Genomic DNA, 24,404 nt, shown 5'->3' on the forward strand with positions numbered 1-24,404 from the left:
GATTTTATTAATTTGAGTCTTCTCTCTCTTCTTTTTAATAAGGTTAGCTAATGGTTTATCTATCTTATTAATTCTTTCAAAGAACCAACTCCTGGTTCTGTTGATCTGTTCCACAGTTCTTTTGGTCTCGATTTCATTTAGTTCTGCTCGAATTTTAATTAACTGTCTTCTTCTGCTCCGGGTGGGGTCTATTTGTTGCTTTTTCTCTAGTTCCTTTATGTGTAAGGTGAGCTTTTGAATTTGAGTTCTTTCCAGTTTTTGAATGGATGCTTGTATTGCGATGTATTTCCCCCTCAGGACTTCTTTTGCTGCATCCCAAAGATTTTGGGATTCATTCTCATTAGTTTCCATGAATCTTTTAAATTCTTCCTTAATTTCCTGGTTGACCTTTTCATCTTTTAGCAGGATGGTCCTTAACCTCCACGTGTTTGTGGTCCTTCCAAACTTCTTGTTGTGATTAAGTTCTAATTTCAAGGCATTATGGTCTGAGAATATACAGGGGACTATCCCAATCTTTTGGTATCGGTTCAGACCTGATTTGTGACCCAGTATGTGGTCTATTCTGGAGAAAGTTCCGTGTGCACTTGAGAAGAATGTGTATTCAGTTGAGTTTGGATGTAAAGTTCTGTAGATATCTGTGAAATCCATCTGGTCCAGTGTGTCATTTAAAGCTCTCGTTTCTTTGGAGATGTTGTGCTTAGAAGACCTATCTAGTATAGAAAGAGCTAGATTGAAGTCACCAAGTATAAGTGTATTATTATCAAAGTATTTCTTCAGTTTGGTTATTAATTGGTTTAAATATTTGGCAGCTCCCACATTCGGGGCATATATATTGAGGATTGTTAAGTCCTCTTATTGGATAGATCCTTTGAGTATGAGATAGTGTCCCTCTTCATCTCTCACTATAGTCTTCGGGGTAAATTTTAATTTATCTGATATAAGGATGGCTACCCCTGCTTTCTTTTCAGGACCATTTGAATGGTAAATGGTTCTCCAACCTTTTATTTTCAGGTTTTAGGTGTCCTTCTGTCTAAAATGAGTCTCTTGTAGACAGCAAATAGATGGGTCCTGCTTTTTTATCCAGTCTGACACCCTGCGCCTTTTGATGGGGTCATTAAGCTCATTCACGTTCAGAGTTACTATTGAGAGATATGAGTTTAGTCTATTCATGATATCTATTCAGTCCTTGTTTTTGTGGATTGTTCCACTGAACTTCTTCTTAAAGGGGAATTTTAAGAGTCCCCCTTAAAATTTCTTGCAGAGCTGGTTTGGAGGTCACATATTCTTTCAGTTCCTGCCTGTCTTGGAAGCTCTTTATCTCTCCTTCCATTTTGAATGAGACCCTTTCTTGATAAAGTATTCTTGGTTGCATGTTCTTCTCATTTAGGACCCTGAATATATCCTGCCAGCCCTTTCTGGCCTGCCAGGTCTCTGTGGAGAGGTCTGCTGTTACCCTAATATTCCTCCCCATAAAAGTCAGGGACTTTTTTTCTCTTGCTGCCTTAAGGATCTTCTCCTTATCTTTGGAATTTGCAAGCTTCACTATTAAATGTCGAGGTGTGAACGGTTTTTGTTGATTTTAGGGGGGGATCTCTCTATTTCCTGGATCTGAATGCCTGTTTCCCTTCCCAGATTAGGAAAGTTTTCAGCTAGGATTTGTTCAAATACATATTCTGGCCCTCTGTCCCTTTCGGCGCCCTCGGGAACCCCAATTAAACGTAGGTTTTTCTTCCTCAGGCTGTCATTTATTTCCCTTAATCTATCCTCATGGTCTTTTAATTGCCTGTCTCTTTTTTCCTCAGTTTCCCTCTTTGCCATCAACTTGTCTTCTATGTCACTCACTCGTTCTTCCACCTCGTTAAGCCTCGTCGTTAGGACTTCTAGCTTGGATTGCATCTCATTTAATTGATTTTTAATTTCTGCCTGATTGGATCTAAATTCTGCAGTCATGAAGTCTCTTGAGTCCTTTATGGTTTTTTCTAGAGCCAACAGTAGCTGTATAATAGTGCTTCTGAATTGGCTTTCTGACATTGAATTGTAATCCATATTTTGTAACTCTGTGGGAGAGAGGGCTGTTTCTGATTCTTTTTTTTGAGGTGAGGTTTTCCTTCTAGTCATTTTGCTCAGTGCAGAGTGGCCAAAAACAAGTTGTATTGGGAAAAGGAGAAAAAGAGAGAGAAGGAAAGAAAAGAGAAAAAGAAAAAAGAGAAACAAGGAAAAAAAGGGGGGGGGGAAGAGAAGAAAAAGAGAAAAAGAAAGAAAGGAGAAAAAAAGGGGGGTGGGGTGGGGGAAGCAATCAGAAATCGAGAAGAAAGAAAGAAAAAAAAAGCACAAAACAAAACAAAAACAAAAAAACCACGGGGGAGTATCTTCCGATTCTGTATACTTTAAGTCCCTTGACTTCCCCTGGAACTGTTCCGTGTCGCTGGTCTTCTGGGGGAGGGGCCTGCTGTGCTGATTCTCAGGTGTTAGCACTTGGGGGAGCTGCTCTGCCCCTGCCTGGTGCAGGGCTCAGTGGGGGGTGTTTACCCCGTGAGGCCCCGGGAGGAAGCCTCAGTGGCGGGGGCAGCTCTGGGAACCTGGATTCGGCCCCGCAGTAGCTCCGGGGCTCTCCGTCTGCAGGGCCTGGGGGCTCCCGGGCGGGGCCGCTGATCTGCTCAGTTCCAGGCAGGAGCGTCCTTGCTGTCCTGGGCCCTCCCGGCCTCTGCCTGTCCCGGGGGGAGGCCGGATCCTGGGCTGTGTCCCGGCGCCCTGTGCTCCGGGGCCTGCGCTGTTGGATTCGCGCTCCCGCCCTGCAACCCCCTTCGCGGAGCCGCCGCCCGAGCCCCTCAGAGCTGTTCCCGGAGCCGCGCCGCCCCCTCCGCGTGGAGCTTCTTCCTCCGCCCGAGCCGCCGCCGCTGAGCTGCTCCTGGAGCCCCGCAGCCCCCTCCGCGGAGCCGCAGCCCGAGCCCCTCCGAGCTGTTCCGGGTCCCGCCGAGCGCTGCAGCCCTTAGGGAGCTCGGCGCATCTCCCCGGGCACAGTTCCTCTGTTACTGTCCCAGGGAGCCCGAGGGCGTCCCCGCCTTTCTGGGGATCCTGCTCCAATTCCCCGGGAGCCCCTTTCCGCGGGGAAGGTTGGTGCAGCTCCTGCTCCTCCGGGACGGGGCTCTCCTGTCCTGGGGACACTCGCCCCGGCCTCAGCCCGGCTCCTCGCGGGGCCCCTCCCCCTTGGAGGCCTTTTGTTTCTTTATTTCTTTTTCCCCGTCTTCCTACCTTGATGGAAGCGCGAACTCTTCTCTCTGTAGCGTTCCAGCTGGTCTCTCTTTAAATCTCAGGCCGAATTCGTAGATTTTCAGGATGATTGGAAGGTTTTCTAGGTAATTTGTTGGGGACAGGTGATTTGGAGACCCTACTCCTCCGCCATCTTGCCCCTCCCCCTCCTTAGTTAAATTTATACCTAAGTATTTTTATACTATGGTAAAAAAAAAAAAAAAGACTGTTTTCTTAATGTTATTTTAGATTATTCATTACAAATATATAAAAATACATCTACTGGGATCCCTGGGTGGTTCAGTGGTTTAGCGCCTGCCTTCCGACCAGGGCGTGATCCTGGAGTCCTGGGATCGAGTCCCACATCGGGCTTCCTGCATGGAGCCTGCTTCTCCCTCTGCCTGTGTCCCTGCCTCTCTCTCTCTCTGTCTCTCATGAATAAATAAATAAAATCTTTTAAAAATTCTACTTTTTTGTATATTAGCCATGTATCCTGCAACCTTGCTGAACTTATTTTTAAATCTGATAGTTGCTGCATGTATATGTATTTCATAGGATTTTCTTTTTTAAAATACTTGTTATTTATTTATTTGAGAGAGAGAGAAGGAGGGTAGAGGGAGAAGGAGACTCCCTGCTGAGCAGGGAACCCAACACAGGGCTTGATCCCAGGACCCTGAGATTATGACCTGAGCAGAAAGCAGACACTTAACTGACTTAGCCACTCAGGCACCCCTAAATATATAAATCTTTTAAAAATTTAAAAATTAAAAATAAATGAATACACTTATGTATTTCTTAGGATTTTCTATATCCACGATCATGTCAACTATAAATAAAGATAGTTTTACTTCTTTTTTTCCCAATTTGGGTATGTTTTATTTCATTTTCTTGTATAATGTTCCAGGCTTAAACATCCAGTAAAATGTTGAGAAGAAGTGGTGAGAGTAGACATCCTTTGTTCCTGACCTCAGGAGGAGAACTTTTGGTCTTTCACCATTAAGTCTGATGTTAGCTGTGTGTTTTCCATATATATATTTATATTTCATATATATACATTTTACATATATATACATTATCAGGTTGAGGATGTTCTCTTTTATTCCTAGTTTGTCACGTTTTTACCATGAAAGGATGTTGAATTTTTGTCAAATGCTATTTCTCCATCTATTGAGATAAATATGTAGATGTTTCCCTTTATTCTATTAAGATGGTATATTACATTGATTGGTTTCCATATGTTGAATCACTCTTGAACTCCTGGGATAAGTCCCACTGGATCATTGCAGATAATCCTTTTTAAATGCTAGTAATTTTATTGAAGATTTTACCACTCTATTTATTGAGATACTGGTCTGTAGTTTTTTGTTGTTGTTGTGATGCCTTTGTCTGGTTTTATTATCAGGGAAATATTGCTCTCATAGGATAAGTTGAAACGTGTTCTCTATTTTTCTATTTTTTGAAAAAGGTCGCAAAGGATTGGTGGTTTTTTTTCTTTAAACATTTTGGTAAATTTCACCAGTGAAGCCATCTGGGCCTCAGCTTTTCTTTGTGGGTAATTTGTTTTAATAGTTGTTGTTATTGCTGCTGTTGTTAGTTCACTCTCCTTTACTTGTTATAGGTCTGTTCAGATTGTCAACTTCTTCCTAGGTCTATCTTAGTAGTTTGCATCTTTCTAGAAATTCGTCCATTTCATCTAAGTTATCTTATTTATCAGCATATAGTTATCTGTACTATTAACTTATAATCCTTTTCATATTTATAAGGTCAGTAGTGATGTTCCCTCTTTTATTCCTGATTTTACTAATTTGATTCCTCTGCGTTTGTTTCAGTCAGTCTAGCCAAAGGTGTGTCAGTTCTGTTGTTCTTTTCAAAGAATCAATTTTTGATTTCATTGATTTTCTCTATAGTTTTTCTACTTTCTACTTCACTTATTTCCATTATAATCTTTATTATCTCCTTCTTTCTCTTTCCTTTAGATTTAGTTTTCTCTTCTTTTTGCAGTCAAATACTCTCATTCTCTTGCTGTATCATCCTGGGTAAGTAACTTCATCTCTCAGAACTGTAATTCCTCATTTGTAAAATGCTATAGTGTACCTCAGGAGATTGTTGGGAGAATGAGATGGGATAATGTAGATGAAGTGCTTAGCACTGAATCTGGCAGAGTCAGTGCTTAACAAATGGTAGCTTCTATTACTTTTTTGTCAGGTCCTGTACTTGGCACTTTATCTATATAACACTTCAATTTTGCTCCATGATGTCCTGCAAGAGTAGGATAAATTATAAGACTTTTTAAAAATGTATTTTAGTTATGGCCAACCTAAATACATTTGAAATCTAGAAAAAGGTATAAACTGTCTCTCCCCTATTGCCAGGTGATACCGTTTTAGTCCACGGAGTCTGCCTCAGACAGGTGCCGAGAAAGTTCCCAACCCTGGATCCTCCTCCTTTTTTCTGTTACTCTTTTCCTCCTGCTTCCACTCCCAGGGTCATGGATTTATTTTGCTCACCTCTGTGGTCAAGGGTGACAGGATCCATTGGCTTCTTGTGATCAAGACCAGCAGGAAAGTCTCTTGGCTCTAGGAGGGGAAGGGAACTATCCATTCTTCAGATGAAGTACCTTCCAGACCAACAAGCCACTTTATTGCTTCTATCTGTTTACTCTCCTGAAAAAAAAAATCAATGCATTATTGTGATAAATGGCCTCCTCCTCACCTGAAGGAAGACAGGGAGGAGGAATTGGGTAACTTTCATTGTGAAAAGAATGCCTCCCTTCTCACCAGGAGTAAGAGTGAAGTATCCTAGTGGTACCCTTGCAGAAAAGAGAACCGCCACTTCCTTCCTTTTTTTTTTTTTTTCCAATCAAGAAGAGCCTTTATGGTTCTCTACAAACAGCAGCTCAACAGTGATGAAGCAAGCCCACTGCCTGCCCCCACATGTCGCAGGCCCCAGGTGGACGTGAGGGGATGTTAGGTACCTTCAGTCAGGCCGGGCGGGGTGGGGGGCGGGGGGCAGAGTCCAAGTGCGTGGTTAGTGCCTCGAGGTCTAGTCCAGGAGGTCAGTCTTTTTGATAGTTCATGATTTTGAAACCTTTCCTCCTGTCCCCCAGGAGCAGGAGCACCAAGGGAGTACATGGGAGGATGTGAGATTACCCCCAGATGGTAGTGAACATGAGCCCCATGGTGGGGTTGCTTGGGGACAGGGATATGCCTCAGCTGGCTCGCTTTCCCTCCTCACACCCCCCACCCATGATCGCTAAGAACACACTCAGGTAAAGGGGTGGATGCGTGGATGCTCACCCCACCCAGCTTCCTGGGTGGCCCTGAGTGTTCCCTTCAGATTAGAGCTGAGGACGAGTCAGGGCCCCCTTGGGAACTCAGACACAAGCATAGTCAGGACCTGGGAACTTTGGGTGAGGACAGTGGAGGCTGTAGCCACACCCTGTTCCACCCCACCCCCCACCCCCCAAGCCCCTGCCCCAGGTCTTACCCATACAACCTATAGGCCAGGATGGCGAGCTCTGAACTACCTCCAGGAACACCAGCCCGGCTACCATACTTGGGGCCTCTGGGTCCCACAGGACTCAGCTTGGCCACCTGTCCCCATCTCCAGGGTCCCCTTCTGGGCTTCACCTTCCTCTGCCCCTCCCCACCAGGGTCAGCAGCCCGCTCAAGCCTCCAGTGCTGAGGCCCCTCACTGAGCCAAGCGTTCTGAGTGAGTTAGAATTTCCCAACATGCTTTCAGGAAACTGTCTCTGGATCCTCCAGCCACACAATAAGAATGTCTTCTTCTCAAAATCACTAGCAGCATTCCTGTCACAGAAACATCTCCAAGTTCCAAAGACTTAAATTCTGCAGTATCTAGACAATGTTTTGTGGGTGGAGGCTTGCTAAGTCCTGGTGCTTTGGAAATTGCTTCCCACTTTTATCAAAGATTGAGGTAGTCAAGGAATCCCCCTCAAAATTCGTCACATTCTTCACACATACACCCTACTATCTGTCTCCATGCTCTCCTTCTTTAGCAGGTTTGAGGATAAACAACTAATCTGATCATGATCATTATTGCTTAGAGTTTGGAATATCCCCTATCCTAATTACTTCCCTGATGGGTAAAAGTTGATATAACGCATTATGTCAGTGATTCTCAAAATGTGGTCCCCAGGCCAGCAGCATCAGCATTCACCTGGGAACAAGCTAAAAATGCAAATATCTGGCCTCACTCCAGACCTAGTCAATGAGAAATTCTAGAGTGGGCCTCAGTCATGTGTGTTTTAACAATTCTTACAGGCAATGCTGATGCTGTTTGAGTTTTGAAAATCATTACATTATATAGGTCCTGTTTCTGTTCCCCTTTCCAGCTGTACTTGGTAAAATGGCAAGTATTCTAACCAGTTCACTACCAGATACTGAATTTCTATCCAGCAGTATACCAGCTTCATATGTAGCAAAAAACAGTCACTTGGGTGCCTTATGCAGATACGTTAGTGTTTTCCCTTTGTGTCTGGGGTGCTAGGTTATCCTCATTACCTGCCCATCAGCAAATGGAAATGTATTTCTTAGCTTACTTGCAAACTGGGCCCTTAGCTATCCATCTGAGCCCTTGCCACTGATCTCAGATTCTAGCGGTCAAATAGGGTTCCCTTCAAAATATGAAGGTAGGTGGGAAGCCACAGGCATACTCTCCATAGCATTATGTGCATGGATTTGACAGCCCACATGCCCATTCTATCTGCTCCTAGTATGGCTAGAGGAACCCACCATGTTTTTTTTAAATTTTAATTCAGAGGTTCTTTGGATAATGACAGTAGTAATTCTCACTTTTTGATTCCTGCCAATTGAGACAGTTTCCATAACAACCAACTCTCGAACTATCTCTTGGGCAAAATACATGCAAGCAAAATTGCCTCCCAGCATACCTGTACTATCATGGATGTTCTCTGATTCCAGGCAAGGTTCACTGGGCATGACAAGTGTCAAGACACCAATATGTTGTCCGGATGATGACTATGTTATTCTAGGGGAAACAATCAATTAATTCTAGAGGCTTGAGGGCTGATTTATATCCTTATAGTTTGCTTGTGTGGGCAATGATTTTACTGAACACTTGAAATGCAGTTGTCACATTTTGCCTGAAATTTCTTGGTTATTTTGGGCAGAAGAAACTCAATTAGCTTTACAAACATTCCCTTTTAAAAAGTTTTTATTTTAATTCTAGTTACTAACATACAGGGCTATATTAGTTTCAGGTGTACAATATAGTGATTCAATAGTTCCATACAACACCGTGTGCTCATCATAAATACACTCCTTAATCTCCATCACCTATTTAACCCATCCCCCACCCTCTTCCCTCTGGTGCAATCTGTTCTCTATTACTAAGAGTTTGTTTCTTGATGTGTCTCTGTCTCTTTTTTCCCTTTGCTCAATTCCTTTTGTTTCTTAAATTCTACATATGAGTGAAGTCATATGCTATTTGTCCTTCTCTGACTGACTGCTTCATTTCACTTAGCATTATACTCTGTAGCTCCATCCATGTCATTGCAAATGGCAAGATTTCATTCTTTTTTATGGCTGAAATATATATATATATATATATATATACCATTTCTTCTTTATCCATTCATCTATCGATGGACACTTGGGCTGCTTCCATATCTTGGCTATTGTAAATAATACCGCTATAAACATAGGGGTGCATGTATCACTTTGAATTAATGTTTTCGTATTTTTTGGTAAATAACCAGTAGTGTGATTGCTGGATCATAAAGTAGTTCTATTTTTAACTTTTGGGGGAACCTCCATACTGGTTTCCACAATGACTGCACCAGTTTGCATTCTCACCAACAGTGCAAGAGGTTTCCTTTTTCTCCACGTCTTTCCCAACACTTGCTGTTTCTTCTGTTATTGAGTTTAGTCATTCTGACAGGTGTGAGGTGATATCTCATTGTAGTTTTGATTTGCATTTCTATGATGGTAAGTGATGATGAACACCTTTTCATGTATCTGTTGGCCATCTATATGTCTTCTTTGGAGCAATGCCTGTTCATATCTTCTGCCCATTTTTTAATTGGATTATTTGTTTTTTGGGTGTTGAGTTGTATAAGTTCTTTATATATTTTGGATACTAACCTTTATCAGATTTATCATTTGCAAATATCTTCTCACATTCTATAAGCTGTCTTTTAGCTTTGCTAATTGTTTCCTTAACTGTGCAGAAGCTTTTTTTTTTTTTTTAATGTACTCCCAATAGTTTATTTTTGCTTTTGCTTTTGTTTTTCTTTCCTTGGAAGACATATCTTGAAAGAAGTTGCTACAACCGATGTCAAAGAAGTTACCGCCTGTGTTCTTCTCTGCGATTTTTATGGTTTCATGTCTCATATTTAGGTCTTTAATAGATTTTGAATTTATTTTTGTGTATGGTATAAGAAAATGGTCCGGTTTCATTTTTTTGCATGTTAATGTCCAGTTTTCCCAACACCATTTGTTAAAGAGATCATCTTTTCCCATTGGATATTCTTTTCCACTTCGTTGAAAATCAGTTGGTCATATAGTTGTGGGTTCATTTCTGGGAGTTCTATTCTGTTCCATTGATCTATGTGTCTATTTTTGTGCCAGTACCATATTATTTTGATCACTATTGCTTTGTAATAAAACCTTGTAATAGCTTTGTACAGAATTGTGAAGTCTCAAGCTTTCTTTTCTTTTTCAAGGTTGTTTTGGCTACTCAGGGTCTTTGGCTGTTCCATACAAATTTTAGATTTGTTCTAGTTCTGTGAAAGATGCTGTTGATATTTTGATAGGGACTATATTAAATGTGCAGATTGCCTTGGGGAGTATAGAGTATAGTACATTATAACAATATTTGTTCTTCTAATCCAGGAGCATTGGAATATCTTTCCATTTCTTTGTGTCTTCAATTTCTTCATCAATGTTTTAGTTTTCAGAGTATAGGATTTTCATCTCTTTGGTTAGGTTTATTCCTAGGTATCTTTTGGTTTTAGTGCAATTGTTTAAGGGATTGATTCCTTGATTTCTCTTTCTGCTGTTTCATTACTGGTGATTAGAAATGCAACATATTGCTGTACATTGATTTTGTATCCTGCAACACACTGAATTATTTTTTATTATTATTTTTATTTTTTAACACATTGAATTATTAAACATAATGCAGACATTGTATCCTTGTATCCATAAATATTTTATATATAGTTCCAAAAATGAGGACTTTATTTTTTAATATAACCACAAACACTGGAGGTATTTATACATGAAAGTGATGTGGCATGATCTGTATTTAAAAGATCACTCTGGCTACTTATGGAGAAGAGATTATAGGTGCTTGATGATGGTAGTGGTCCAGGTGATGGTTTGGATCATGGTTGGCACTGGAGATGGAAACAAGTCAGGCTGCTGTAGATAGAAAGTAATAGTAGCTCATGAAACTAAGAAACTTTTTAATCACAAGGTTCTAAGGGAGCTCCTATTCCAAGATCATAGTCACCTTTGTCAGCATTATCTAAATACTTTGAGGAGAGTATGGTCTTAGGGAATTCTACTCTGGGGTGGCCAAGGATGATTGCTTTGAAAGTCACCCCAACCATCTGGGCTGAGGTATAATTAAGCATGCTGCCCAAATATATCTCAGCTTCATAGCTTCAGAATACATGTGAGATGCTGGTCATACCATTGTAGAACATTCCTGGCACTACTAGGATGACCAAGATGAAATACTTGACCTGGTGGTCTGGGGTCCTACCTATTTGTGAGGCTGCTGGGAAGTTACTAAGATCACTGCTTCTGAAGGCCTGAGCTAGGATGGAGCTCCCAGGATCGGTGCTTGCCATACCAGCCAATAGCACTATAGCCACAGAAATTTCTAGCTGTGGCTAAAGAGGAAAAAGAGAAGTACAAGCCAGAGAGGTGGGGTTGAATATAAGATTTCATTTGAGGACTGGACCACATCATAAGATAACATGGGAGATGAGAGGAGAATGTAAATCAAATTATAAGTTTGATGCCAAGAAAATCAACAACAGTTTAGGAAGCAGTGCACAGCTGATCAGTGCACCCTGAAAGTGGTTCAGGGTGTAGGCTGCAAGTCATGTCAGAGGTGTGTTCCAACTATGTGGTTTGAGGCTTGGGTGGAAGTGGGGGTGGCTGATACTAGGAATCCAATCACACAGGATGAGACACTGGCAGATGTTTCTCCACTTGCCTTTGGGGTTACAGATGAAGATATTATGTCTCCTGAAACCTGAGGTTTCCTGAATACCCAGACCCCTCTAAGCTTAGTCAGCAGAAAAGTAATGACCAATTGTGAGGTCAGTCTTGTGTGGTCATGATTTCTAGTACTCGGTTGTCCTGTAGGAATCTTAATTTACTATTTTGAAGGGTGGGTAAAGCTTCCTTCTATCCCCATAGATTTCTTTCAATAACAATTCAGAGCATGCATACCTCTGGCCTTGGCACAAAGTATCCTCATTTGATGTAGACTGGACCCAGAGGTAATGACCCTATCTCTCCAATTCCTGGGAGGAAAAAGCTTCCTGAGCTTATGCTCCAAGAAAATCATCCCAGATACCACATGGTTAACCAGAACTTCAGCTACTGACAGGGTGGCTTGGACAGTTGCCTGAGGGACCCACATTAAGTGCTGACAACAGATCAAGATGGAAATAACTGCTCTACAGTGGAAACGACAAAGAGTGAGTGACCACAAAAGTTAGCAACTTTTCCTGGCCTCTGGGGAAGATGACATGTACAAGCCCCTTAGCAGGACTCATGATGGTGATAATGATAATGATGATGATGTGATGATTACCATTCACTGAGCACGTATTGTATGTCAGACACCATACTAAGTTTTTTATTAATGTGTTTTATACTTATTATCTCAGTTAACACAGTAATCCCGAGAGGCTCTTATTATCCTCATTTTTCAGCTAAAGAAACAAAAATTCAGAATGGTTCAGTAATTTGTCCAAGGTTACCTACTAGCTACTAATTGGCTGAGTACAGATTCAAATACATGCAATTTGAGTCAGAGCCTGAGCTCTTAAAATTTTTGCTGTTGCCCATAGAATATATCCATTCATAATATAACATGTTTGGGGAAAAGAATCAGTAAGGTCTGATAGAGCAGATCCCCATGGATAAAATTGCAAGCTATTCTGGAATATAATATGACCTGGATTGGCAAGCAAGCCCTAAATATGAAAATGGGGCAGTCATGAAGGTAGGATGAGGGAAAGAGCAGGCCCAGGGATTCAACTGCTCCATGACATAGATTCAATGATGCCTCTCAAAACATGTATGCTTGGCTATGACAAGTAGATGATAGATCACCTAAATACATGCACTCTTTTCAGCTGTGGTAAGGGTCCAAGTAATGGTCCTAGCTATGCTAGAAAAGAGCTGTGGGGGATCCCTGGGTGGCGCAGCGGTTTGGCGCCTGCCTTTGGCCCGGGGCGCGATCCTGGAGACCCGGGATCGAATCCCACGTCAGGCTCCCGGTGCATGGAGCCTGCTTCTCCCTCTGCCTGTGTCTCTGCCTCTCTCTCTCTCTCTGTGACTATCATAAATAAATAAATAAAAATTAAAAAAAGAAAATAGCTGTGGCCTCAAGTTCACATTCTTAGCCATATCCACTGAGTATCCACTTTTTAAAATATTTTATTTTATTTAAATTCAATTAATCAACATACAGTGTATTATTAGTTTCAAAGGTAAAGTTCAGTGATTCATCAGTTGTATATAACACCCAGTAGTCATTTCATTACATATCTTCCTTAATGCCCATCACCCAGTTACCCCATCCCCTCACTCAGCTCCCTTCCAGTAACCCTCAGTTTGTTTCCCATAGTTAAGAGTCTCTAATGATTTGTCTCCCTCTCTGATTTCATCTTATTTTATTTTTCCCTCCCTTCTCATATGTTCATCTCTTCTGCTTCTTAAAATCCACATAAGTGAAATCATATAATAATTATCTTTCTCTGACTTATTTCACTTAGCATAATACCCTGTATTATGGGTATAAGCCATCCATTTTTTTCACTAGACAAAAATCTGTTTTTAATTGTATAAAATTATACATATAAAATACATAGGAAGTACTAAAATGATAAGTAAAATCTTTAACAATGAAAGTGGACAGATAAGGGAACAAGTTTTCTCAAGTTCTTTGGGATCTTACTGGTTGTTATTTGAGAAAAATAATCCAAGAGGTGCAAGAAAAAGTTCTTCCCATAACTTACACCTCTTCACACTTCCCAGAGAAAGGAGCATAGGAGAAATGAGAGTTTATGATTTCTGGATTATAAATATCAATAAAAGCTGAATAGACATACGTACTATTTAATGTAGGAGCCTCTACTCCAACTCTATATGAGCTTCATGGATGAAGCTCCATCCATAATGGTTCATCCATTGTAAATGGTAAGATTTCGTTGTTTTGATGGCTGAGTAATATGTATATATGCAATATTCCATTGTATACATATATGACATTTTATCCATTCACCTGTAGATGGACATCTAGGATCTAGGACCATTTTAATGCCTGATGTCCCATCAGAAACCCCTTTTCTTTGATATTATTGAAGTACAGTCAACACACAATGTTACAGTAGTTTCAGGATTACGACCTAGTGATTTGACAATTCTGTGCATACTCAGATCTCCCCACGGGAAGTGTCATCACCATCTGTCCCCATACAAAGTTGTCACAATAGTACTGACTCTATTGCCTAGGCTGTACTTTTTTTTTAAATTTTTATTTATTTATGATAGTCACAGAGAGAGAGAGAGGCAGAGACACAGGCAGAGGGAGAAGCAGGCTCCATGCACCGGGAGCTCGATGTGGGATTTGATCCCGGGGTCTCCAGGATCGCGCCCTGGGCCAAAGGCAGGCGCCAAACCGCTGCACCACCCAGGGATCCCTAGGCTGTACTTTCTAAATATCTGTGAATTATTTATTTGAGAACCAGATGCTTATAGCTCTTAATATGCTTCATCTATTTTGCCCATCTCCCACTGGAGTCCCCTCTGGCTATCAGTCACCATGATCCATCACATTAACAAGAGAAAGGACATGGGGCAGCCCAGGGGCTCAGCGGTTTAGCGCCTGCCTTTGGCCCAGGGCGTGATCCTGGATTCCTCGGATTGAGTCCCACGTCGGGCTCCCTGTGCATGGAGCCTGCTTCTCCCTCTATGTCTCTGACTGTGTCTCTGCATCTCTCTCTCTCTCTCTCTCTCTCTCTCTCTCTCTCTCTCTCTCTCTCGCTCTCTCGCTGTCTCTCATGGGTAAATAAATAAAATCTTAAAAACAAAACAAAACAAAAAACAAAACAAAAAGAGTTTTTTTTGGGGGGGGGTTGTAGCTCAATGTTTAATTCTACTGGCCACGCACGTGGTAAAGCAGGACACAGTACAGAACACGGAACACAGCTCGTGCTGGAGTCTCGGGGCCCGAGGGGGTGGAGGAGACAGGACGGGGGCTCCGTGACTGGGTATTCACGTCGACGATACTCGCAGAAAAGTGCCGGTAAATAACCTAAGTGCTAGAAAACCAGGCAGCAAACGGAAGTCCACTGCAGCGCGGGGTGGGTGGCGTCTAGATGGCCGCGGGCTCCTCGTGGCCTCGGTGGTGCACATGCTCCAGCTGGCCGGAGTCAGAGACCTCGTAGCTGGCCTCGTACTTGGCCAGGATCTTCATGAGCGGCCGCAGCTTCAGCCAGCACTGCTCTTTGGGGATCCTGTGCTCGAAGTCGGTTTCCTTCTTCAGTTCTGTCACCGGTTGGAAGAAAAGATTTCTTTTGCTTATTCCCAGCACGCAGGTGGAATCATCGGTCACAAACCTTTTTCTTTTGCCCGGAGACTCTTTCAGTTTCATGCAGATCCACTGCATGGCTCTGGCGGAGATTTTGGTTCCGAAGTTTCTATCGAACGGTGACGGCGCTCCACCCTGCTGCATGTGGCCCAGCACGTTCTTCCTGCCCTCCTCGGAGTACAGCTGGTAGATGAAGTCCGTGGTGTAGTTCTCACTGCAGCTCTCGTTCCTGAGCACGAGTCCCCTCTGAATGGTGGTCTTCATCTTCTCCGTCAGGTGCTCCACGTTGGACTGCAGATCTCGGATGTCAAACAGCTCCTCAAAGATGTAGGCGGCATCGGCTCCCGCGGCGAGCGCCCCCATGTTGGCCAGGTAGCCGCAGTAGCCCCCCATGGTCTCAATGATGAACACCAGGAGAGACTGCCAAACCATAGTTTGGCTATTGTGGACATTGCTGCTATAAACATTGGGATACAGGTGCCTCTCAGATCACTATGTTTGTATCTTTGGGGTAAATACCTAGAAGTACAATTGCTGGGTCATAGGGTAACCCTATTTTTTTTTGACTTTTTGAGGAAACTCCATACTGTATTCCAGAGTGTCTGTACAGCTTTCATTCCCACCAGCAGTGTAAGAGGGTTCCCCTTTTCCACTTCCTCTCCAACATTTGTTGTTTCCTGACTTGTTAATTTTAGCCATTCTGATTGGTCTGAGGAGGTGTGTCATTGTGGTTTTGAGTTGTATTTCCCTGATGATTAGTGATATTGAGGATTTTTTCATGTGTCTATTGGCCATTTGCATGTCTTCTTTGGAGAAATGTCTGTTCATGTCTCCTGCCCATTTCTTCACTGGATTTTTGGGGTTTTGGGTATCGGGTTTAATAAGTTCTTTTTTTTCCCTTAAAAAATTTTTTTTAAATTTTTAAAAATTTTTTTTTAAATTTATTTATGATAGTCACACACAGAGAGAGAGAGAGAGAGAGAGAGAGAGAGAGAGAGAGGCAGAGACATAGGCAGAGGGAGAAGCAGGCTCCATGCACCGGGAGCCCGATGTGGGATTTGATCCCGGGGTCTCCAGGATCGCGCCCTGGGCCAAAGGCAGGCGCCAAACCGCTGCACCACCCAGGGATCCCTTTTTTTGCATTTTTAAAATTTATTTTTTTGTTTTTGCTTTCATTGAAGTTCGATTTGCCAACATATAGTGTAACACCCAGAAGTTCTTTATAGAACTTTATAGATTTTGGATACTAGCCCTTTATCTGATAAGACACTTGCAAATATCTTCTCTCATTCTGTGGGTTGTTTTTTTTTTTTTTTCCTGTGGGTTGTCTTTTAGTTTTGTTGACTATTTCCTTTGCTGTGCAAAACGTTTTTATCTTGATGAAGTCTCAATAGTTCATTTTTGCCTTTGTATCCCTTGCCTTTGGAGACATGTCTAGCAAGAAGTTGCTGTGGCCAAGGTCAAAGAAGTTGCTGCCTGTGTTCTCCTCTAGGATTTTGATGGATTCCTGTCTCCACCTTTAGGTCTTTCATCCATTTTGAGTTTATGTTTGTGTATGCTGTAGGGAAATGATCTAGTTTCACTCTTCTGAATGTGGCTGTCCAATTTTCCCAACACCATTTGTTGAAGAGACTGTCTTTTTTTCCATTGGATATTCTTTCCTGCATTCTCAAAGATTAGTTGACCATATTGTTAAGGATCCATTTCTGGGTTATCTATTCTATTCCATGGACCTATACGTCTGTTTTTGTGCCACTGAGTACCCACCTAATGAGATTTCCCACTTCAAACACCTGAGAAAACTCATTGTGTAGGAGCCCTGGAAAACCTTCTGAAAGTGTTCACCAAGCAAATGGCATTATTCCAAAGAGGGCTTGCATAACACTGTGAAAATTCAAAACAAAGAGGCCAACTTGTCCCACCTTAACTCTTAGTGACAGATCACCTTTGATAGAAATTGGTACATCTTTTTAAATTTTTCCATGAACCCAGCATAACCACCATGCAAGGGAAGATTTCTTGACCATGCACTTGGAAAAGCCAGTGTTTTGTCCTCTCTTATCAGGTTAGAAATCCTTCAGTTTTGCCTCCAAACTATAAAGTCAAGACATTATAATGCTGCATCACAAATCCAGAGGGGTTTATTCACCCATGCAAATATTTTCATGGTGATTAGTGTAGCTATAGATAGAAAAATCCATGCTAGGGGATGCCTGGGTGGCTCAGTGGTTGAGCGTCTGCCTTTGGCTCAGGGCATGATGCTGGGGTCCAGGGATCAAGTCCTGCATTGGGCTCCTGTGGGGAGCCTGCTTCTCCCTCTGCCTAGGTCTCTGCCTCTGTGTGTGTGTGTGTGTGTGTGTGTGTGTGTGTGTCTCATGAATAAGTAAATAAAATATTTTAAAAAGAAAAATCCATGCTATGTGACTAATAGTCTTTCTTCCTCATGTTCACCCTGACACTTTCTGTAGATTCTCAAACTAACCTGGTTAGAAGTCCACAATCCACCCTACTAGTTAACCCCAGAATACTGTCACATGCCCTTTCAGTGAGCTTGTCAGGAACTTAAGCCAACTTATCTGCCTCTAAGATACTTGGGATATTAACTAAGGACATAGCCTTCCATAGAACTTTTCAGGAAAAGACAAAAGAACTGTTTCTGCACTGAGATTTTAACTATACCACATGTTGGTGTACCAGAGCCCATATTTCAATAAGACAGCATGGTAGTCATAAGTGTTGTTCACCAGTAATTTCTGGCTTTCCTCCTCCAAGTACATGGTAGAATTGCACTTCCCTCACCCCTTTGAAGTTAGGCATGGCTATATGATTTACAGGCCCAATGAAAAATGAGTAGAATTGACATAGGTCACTTCTGGGTGGAAACTTTAAGGATCAGAGAGTAATTCAGCTCTTCCTCTCTTTTGATGCAACAATCATGGAAATGATTTGAGATGGAAGCTCTCTCTGTCAGCTTGGGTCTCTGATGACTATGATGAGTAGAGCCCTCAAGCGACCTGCAATGGACATGTAGCATAAGCAAGAAATAAACCTTTATTCTTTTAAGCACTAATTTCAGGGTTTGTCACTACAGCATAACCTTAACCTATCATGACTAATACAGACAAGTATTTTCTCTCTCAGAGATGATAGGTTCAGGAATTTAAGGATACAGATAAATACCTTAGGATTTCGGGATCCCTGGGTGGCACAGCGGTTTGGCGCCTGCCTTTGGCCCAGGGCACGATCCTGGAGACCCAGGATCGAATCCCACATCGGGCTCCCGGTGCATGGAGCCTGCTTCTCCCTCTGCCTATGTCTCTGCCTCTCTGTCTCTCTCTCTGTGACTATCGTAAAATAAAAAATAAAAATTAAAAATTAAAAAAAAAAAAAAACCTTAGGATTTCAGCTTCTCTGGTTCCATTTCTCAATAAGACCTCAGGTCTTTGGGCAAAGGACAAGGATGGAAAAATATGACTTTGGCAGAATTACTTAGCCTCAACATAGTGACTATAAGTAACCACTTCCTGTTTTGAATAACCTCAGCTTATTGGGACAACCCAAAGGGTTATTCACAAAGTTGGACCTATGAGATGTTTGTGAATACAGGAAGGTGGTGAGTGGAAATAGACTTCCAGTTATCTTTGAGGGCCTTATCTCTCTAAACCAGCCTGAATCACCCTTGGATCATGTGGCCTGCAGCCAATAATGGTGGTCCTTACCACTCTAGCTCTTATTTTCTCTTTCAGCTTTCCCCAATTTTCTATTCTGACTTTGTCTTCCATTTCAAGTCTTATTCTTCTACTTTGGACTTGACTTCCCTAAGGTTTTTGACCCTTGGTATTTACTCATTGGCTCTTGCCACTCCTGGACACCACAAAATAACAGCAGCCACAGAATCTTCCATTACTAAGCAACTATTATGTTCCAGACACTGTATAAGTGCTACCTCATTTAATTGAATTCTCAAAACAGCTCCTCCCAAAAGTAGGTATTCCCAGACTATCCATTCTACAAATCAGAAAAAATGAGCCTCAGAGAGAATAAATCAGCTAATGAATGATAATCCCAGAATTCCAATTAATTGTATCTACCAAATCTACCAAATCTACCTAATCTACCTAATTGTATACCATGACCTAAGTCATGGTTTACCAACTTTACAACCATTCAGCTCTGGCCCTTTGAACTTAAACTATAGCAGCTATCCAACCACTGCCTAGCTTTCCAAAGGGGCACATGCCAGCTCTCACAAAAGAATCAGACACTACAGACACGTAGGACACTTTAAATAATCAATGTTGCCCTTATCAATAACTTCTGGACTGACTTTCCCAGCCCTTCCAGGACCAAGGGGCAATAGCAAAGCTGGATCATATTACCATTTATTCTCCAAACCTTACCACCAAAGTCCCCTGATCTGGGAAAGTCCAAGGCATCTCTGAGGCATCACCTTTGAGCCCAACCAAAATTATATGCCTGAAAGGCTGAAAATCCTATTCATGGGCTTGGGCTTATCGAGCAGCTTCCCAAGCCATCTAGGAAATATTTAAGGACTTGGTGAAATTGAAATTGAGGCTCACAACTCACCAATCTGTTTTTCCAGGCTGTTTCTGTGATCTATGCCATCTGAGATAGGCTTCCCAGTAGGGACAGGGAACAATCCTATCACAAGAGGCCTCTGAATGCTGGTATAGGGTACTTCCCTTGTTCTTGTTCTTCTAGGAAGATGATTACAGATAAGATAAACTCTACAGGATGAGAACAGAAGCTGCTCAACAGCAAAGCTGCTTCAGATGCCTATATGCCTTACCTCAAGGGGACTCTGGACAATCCCTGATCACAAGGTTAAAACATCACATTCTGAAGCAGCTTCCCCTCAGCCCACACCACTGTAGTTGATCCCCTTCCTTAGAGATTTAAGTCGCAGATCACCACCTCATTGTGACTTACTCCTTCCTGAGATGCTGTGGCCCCAAAGACACAAGAGAAGCTATGTGACAAGATAAAGGTTCATTAGTAGATATACGTAAACCATCAGAATAAGGTCCATGGCTTCCCAGAATATCTTTCAAATACTAGAAAAATGGGAGGTGAAAGGGGCCACTCCACCAGAAGACCATAGCCTATCCTATCAGGGGAAGAGTTCAGACATCTCAACCATTATACAGCTCTAGTTGTGCCTCCACAGACTTCTGGGGGCTAAATATCAGCCTTGAGACTTACATGACATTGGCATTCATGGGAGTTTACAAATCCAGGAGGCTATTGGGGCTATCAAAGTTCCATTGAGATCATTGCAACCCTTTCTGATAGGAGATGCTTAACCCATGATTTATGTTAAGCCTTGTCTCCCTCCCAGAGCCATATGGCCTTACGGTGGTGGTAGGTGCTGTTACCATGGTGGTATATTTTCCCTTGCTCCAAATTTCCATCTATCCCAGCCACTGCTGCTTTGTTAAGCAGGAAGTTGAATTTTGTCTCACAAATTTGTAGGTTTGACAATTTTCAAAGCCCTCTCTGTCCACATTAGGTTATTTATCACCTACCACTCACAACCAGAGTATATGCTGAGTGCAACAGCAGAATCATAGAAGGGTACCTTCCAGTGTAGACATTACAACTACTATTGGAAGCTCCACCTGCCTCCTAACCATAAATCCAATATCTAAGAACTCTTTGTCTCTCTTCACTCAGAGCATCTGGCCTTCTAATTATGGGCTTCACTCTCTCCTTCCTGAAACCACAGACTACCATCACAGCTACAAACCACCCAGGAAAATCTAACAGAAATTCTGTATGATACAGCAAGAAACTATATTAGGCACCAAACATTAGCCAAGGCTCGGCTTGAGGAGGCAGAAGATATCCATTCAAAAGACTAAAGATTAAAAAAAAGACTAAAGATGAGGTCCTCTGTGGCGCTGAATCAGATATGACTTTGTGTAAAGCATCCATTGTGCGAGTCCCTCTGTACCTACTACATTTTTGGAGATGGTTCTTTTAAAGATGTATGTGGAGTAAGGCTGTGGTAGTCTAAAATGGGGGCCAAAGAAAACCTTCCCAACTCTCTGAAAGGCTCCATGCTTCTGTGGAGGCCCTGAGAGAGGTTTTGACCATTCTTAAGAAACCCCAACAAAGAAGGGCCAGTTTGATTAGAAAGCAGTAGCTATAAATTTCTAAGTGTGATATGCAATCCTCATGGTTGCACAGGTTTAATATTCTAGAAATTAGGCGTTACGATGATTGGCATTTTCTTATTTTTCTTCCTCCATCCTGAAAGTCTTTCTCTTGATTGGTCTAGAAATGGTGATCTAAAGACCATGCAGACCATTCAGAATTGGAATCTATCCATGAGAATAATTGCTTAGAATACTCATGGAAGGAAGGTCAGGGAGAGTGTTAAGATTATCATGAAGGTGGTCCATCACATTTGGTTTAGGAGGAAATTGGATATATATTCTACTTAGTGATGGAAGGTTTAATCCATTCATATTTAATGTTATAATTTTTTTATAAATTTATTTTTTATTGGTGTTCAATTTGCCAACATATAGAATAACACATATAGAATAATAAGCTCATCCCATCAAGTGCCCCCCAATATAATAGGATTCATGTCTATCATTTTGCTATTTGTTTTCTCTGTCTTACATCTTTTTTTGTTCCTCTGTTCTTTTATTACTTCCTTCTGTTGTATTAAATACATATTTTCTAGTCTACCATTTAAGTTCCTTTGTTGTTATTGTTTTATTAAATTTTTGAGTCTTTTTTTAATGATCACTCTGGAGGTTACAAAATGCATCTTAACTTAAAACAATCTAGTTCAGATTAATACTAACTTAATTCCAGCAGTATATAGAAACTGTACATTCCAAGGGCACCTGGGTGGCTCAGTCAATTAAGCAGCTGACTAGATTTCGGCTCATGTCATGATTTCAGGTCCTGGGATTGAGCCCCGTGTCAGTTTCTATGCTCAGCATGGAGTCTGCTTCAAGATTCTCTCTCTCCCTCTGGCCTTCCCCCCATTCTCTTTGTCTCTCTCTCTCTCTCTCTCTCTCAAATAAATAAACCTTTTAAAAAACCAAACTGTATATTACAGTATAGCTTTCTTCTAATCCCTCTTTTGTGCCATTATTGTCATTCTTTTTTGAAAGATTTTGTTAATTTATTTGAGAGAGAGAACATCAGCTGGGAGGAGGGGCAGAGGGAGAAGGAGAAGCAGGCTCCTCACTGAACAGAGAGCTGGACTTGGAGCTGAGGGTGGATACAGGGCTTAATCTCAGGAACCTGAGATCATGACCTGAGCCAAAGGCAGACACTTAACCAACTAAGCCACCCAAGCACCCTTGTCATTACTTTTTTATACACTATAATTTCATTGACACAATTTTGTTATTATTGTTTTATGCATTCACCTTTTAAATTAGGAAAAGAAAAAAATAAAATCATATATTTTATACTGACTTTATATTTATCTATGCAACTGCCTTCACCATTGCTCTTTATTTCTTCATATAGACCCCAGTTACCATCTAGTGTCTTTTCTTTTCGGTTTGAAGGAATAATTCCTTTTGGTATTTCTTGTAGTGCATGGCTACTGGTGACAGATTATTTCAGTATTTGCTTATCTGGGAATAGGTTTCTCTTTTATTTTTGAAAGATACTACTACTGAATATAGAATTATTGATTCACAATTTTTCCTTTTTCTTTTTTTACTTCTTTTATTTAAATTCAATTAGATAACATATAGAGTGTTATTAGTTTCAGATATAGAGTTCAGTAATCCATCAATTGCATATAACACCCAGTGTTCATTATATTATGTGCCCTCCTTAATGCACATTACCCAGTTACTCCATTGCCCCTCCCCTCCAGTGACTCTGTTTCCCATAGTTAAGAGTCTCTAATGGTTTGTCTCCCTCTCTGATTTCATCTTATTTTATATTTCCCTACCTTCTCCTCTGATCCTCTGTTTTGTTTCTTAAATTCCACATATGAGCAAAACCATATGATAATTGTCTTTCTCTGATTGACTTATTTTGCTCAGAGTAACATTCTCTAGTTCCATCCATCTTGATGTAAATGGTAAGAATTCATCTTTTTGGTGGCTGAGTAATATTCCATTATATATATTTCTTTCAACCCTTTAAATATGCTATCACACTGTCTTCTGGTTTTCTTTGCTTCTGATGAAAAGTCAGGGATCATATGTATGTCATTTTTCTCTTTCTGCTTTTAAGCTTTTCTCTTTGGTTTTGGCTTTCATTAATGTGATTATAATGTGCCTAGATGTGGATATCTCTGTATTTCTTATATTTGGAGGTCATTGGCTTTCTTGGATATGTAGATTAGTATTTATCATCAAATTTGGGAAATTTTCAGCTATTATTTATTAAAATATTTCTCTGCCCTTTTCTCTTTCTCCCCTCCTTCTCATTATGCATATGTTGGTATATTTGATGGTGTCCTCCAGGTCCCCTAGGTGCTATTCATATTTCTTCATTCTTTTTTTTGACTACCTTTCAGAGTAGATAATCTCAATCAACTTATGTTCGAGAGCACTAATTCTTTCTTTCACCAGCTCAAATCTGTATGCACTTAGCAACATATTGTCAACATATGTGAAGCAAAACCTATCAAAAACAGGATCTAATTGACATCTATGGAATATTGTATACAACAATAGCATAATACACATTTTTCTCAAGTTCACCAAGATAGACCACATTATGGGGCCATAAAATACACCTTAACATATTTAAACTAATAGAAATTATACAAAACATGTTTCCTTTTTCTTTTTTAAAAGATTTTATTTATTTATTCATGAAAGACACACAGAGAAAGAGGCAGAGACACAGGCAGAGGGAGAAGCAGGCTCCATGCGGGGAGCCCAATGTGGGACTTGATCCTGGATCCCAGGATCATGCCCTGAGCCAAAGGCAGACACTCAACCGCTGAGCCACCCAGGCATCCCACAAAACGTGTTTTCAAATTATAAAGGAATTAAACTAGTAATCAATAACATAAAGATATCTGGAAAATCCCCAAATATTTAACAACATACCTCTAAAAAAGATGTCTCAAAAGAAATTTTGTTTTTTTTTGTTTTTTTTTTTTTCAAAAGAAATTTTGAAATATGAAAATATAATTTGTCAAAATTTGTGGGATACAGAAAAAGTGCTTAGAAGGAATACTTTGGCATTGAATGCAAACATTAGGGAAAAAGTAAGATTTAAATTGAATAACCTAAGTTTCTAGCTTAGGCCAATTGATGTTTGACAAGGGTGCAAAGGCAATTCAATGAAGGAAGAATTGTTTTCAACAAATG

The 24,404-nt window shown here is 41.1% G+C and overlaps 1 protein-coding gene across 1 annotated transcript; it reads right to left on the reverse strand.

Annotated features, from left to right (window-relative positions):
* Positions 1–14,856: 14,856 nt before the first annotated feature.
* LOC121482536 (ATP-dependent 6-phosphofructokinase, platelet type-like) lies at positions 14,857–15,472 on the reverse strand. Its single transcript, XM_041740420.1, has one exon. The coding sequence runs from the start codon at positions 15,463–15,465 to the stop codon at positions 14,857–14,859; it is 609 nt and encodes a 202-aa protein (XP_041596354.1). The 5' UTR covers positions 15,466–15,472.
* Positions 15,473–24,404: the final 8,932 nt, after the last annotated feature.

Source organism: Vulpes lagopus, chromosome X (assembly GCF_018345385.1).
Source record: "Vulpes lagopus strain Blue_001 chromosome X, ASM1834538v1, whole genome shotgun sequence".
NCBI lineage: Eukaryota > Metazoa > Chordata > Mammalia > Carnivora > Canidae > Vulpes > Vulpes lagopus.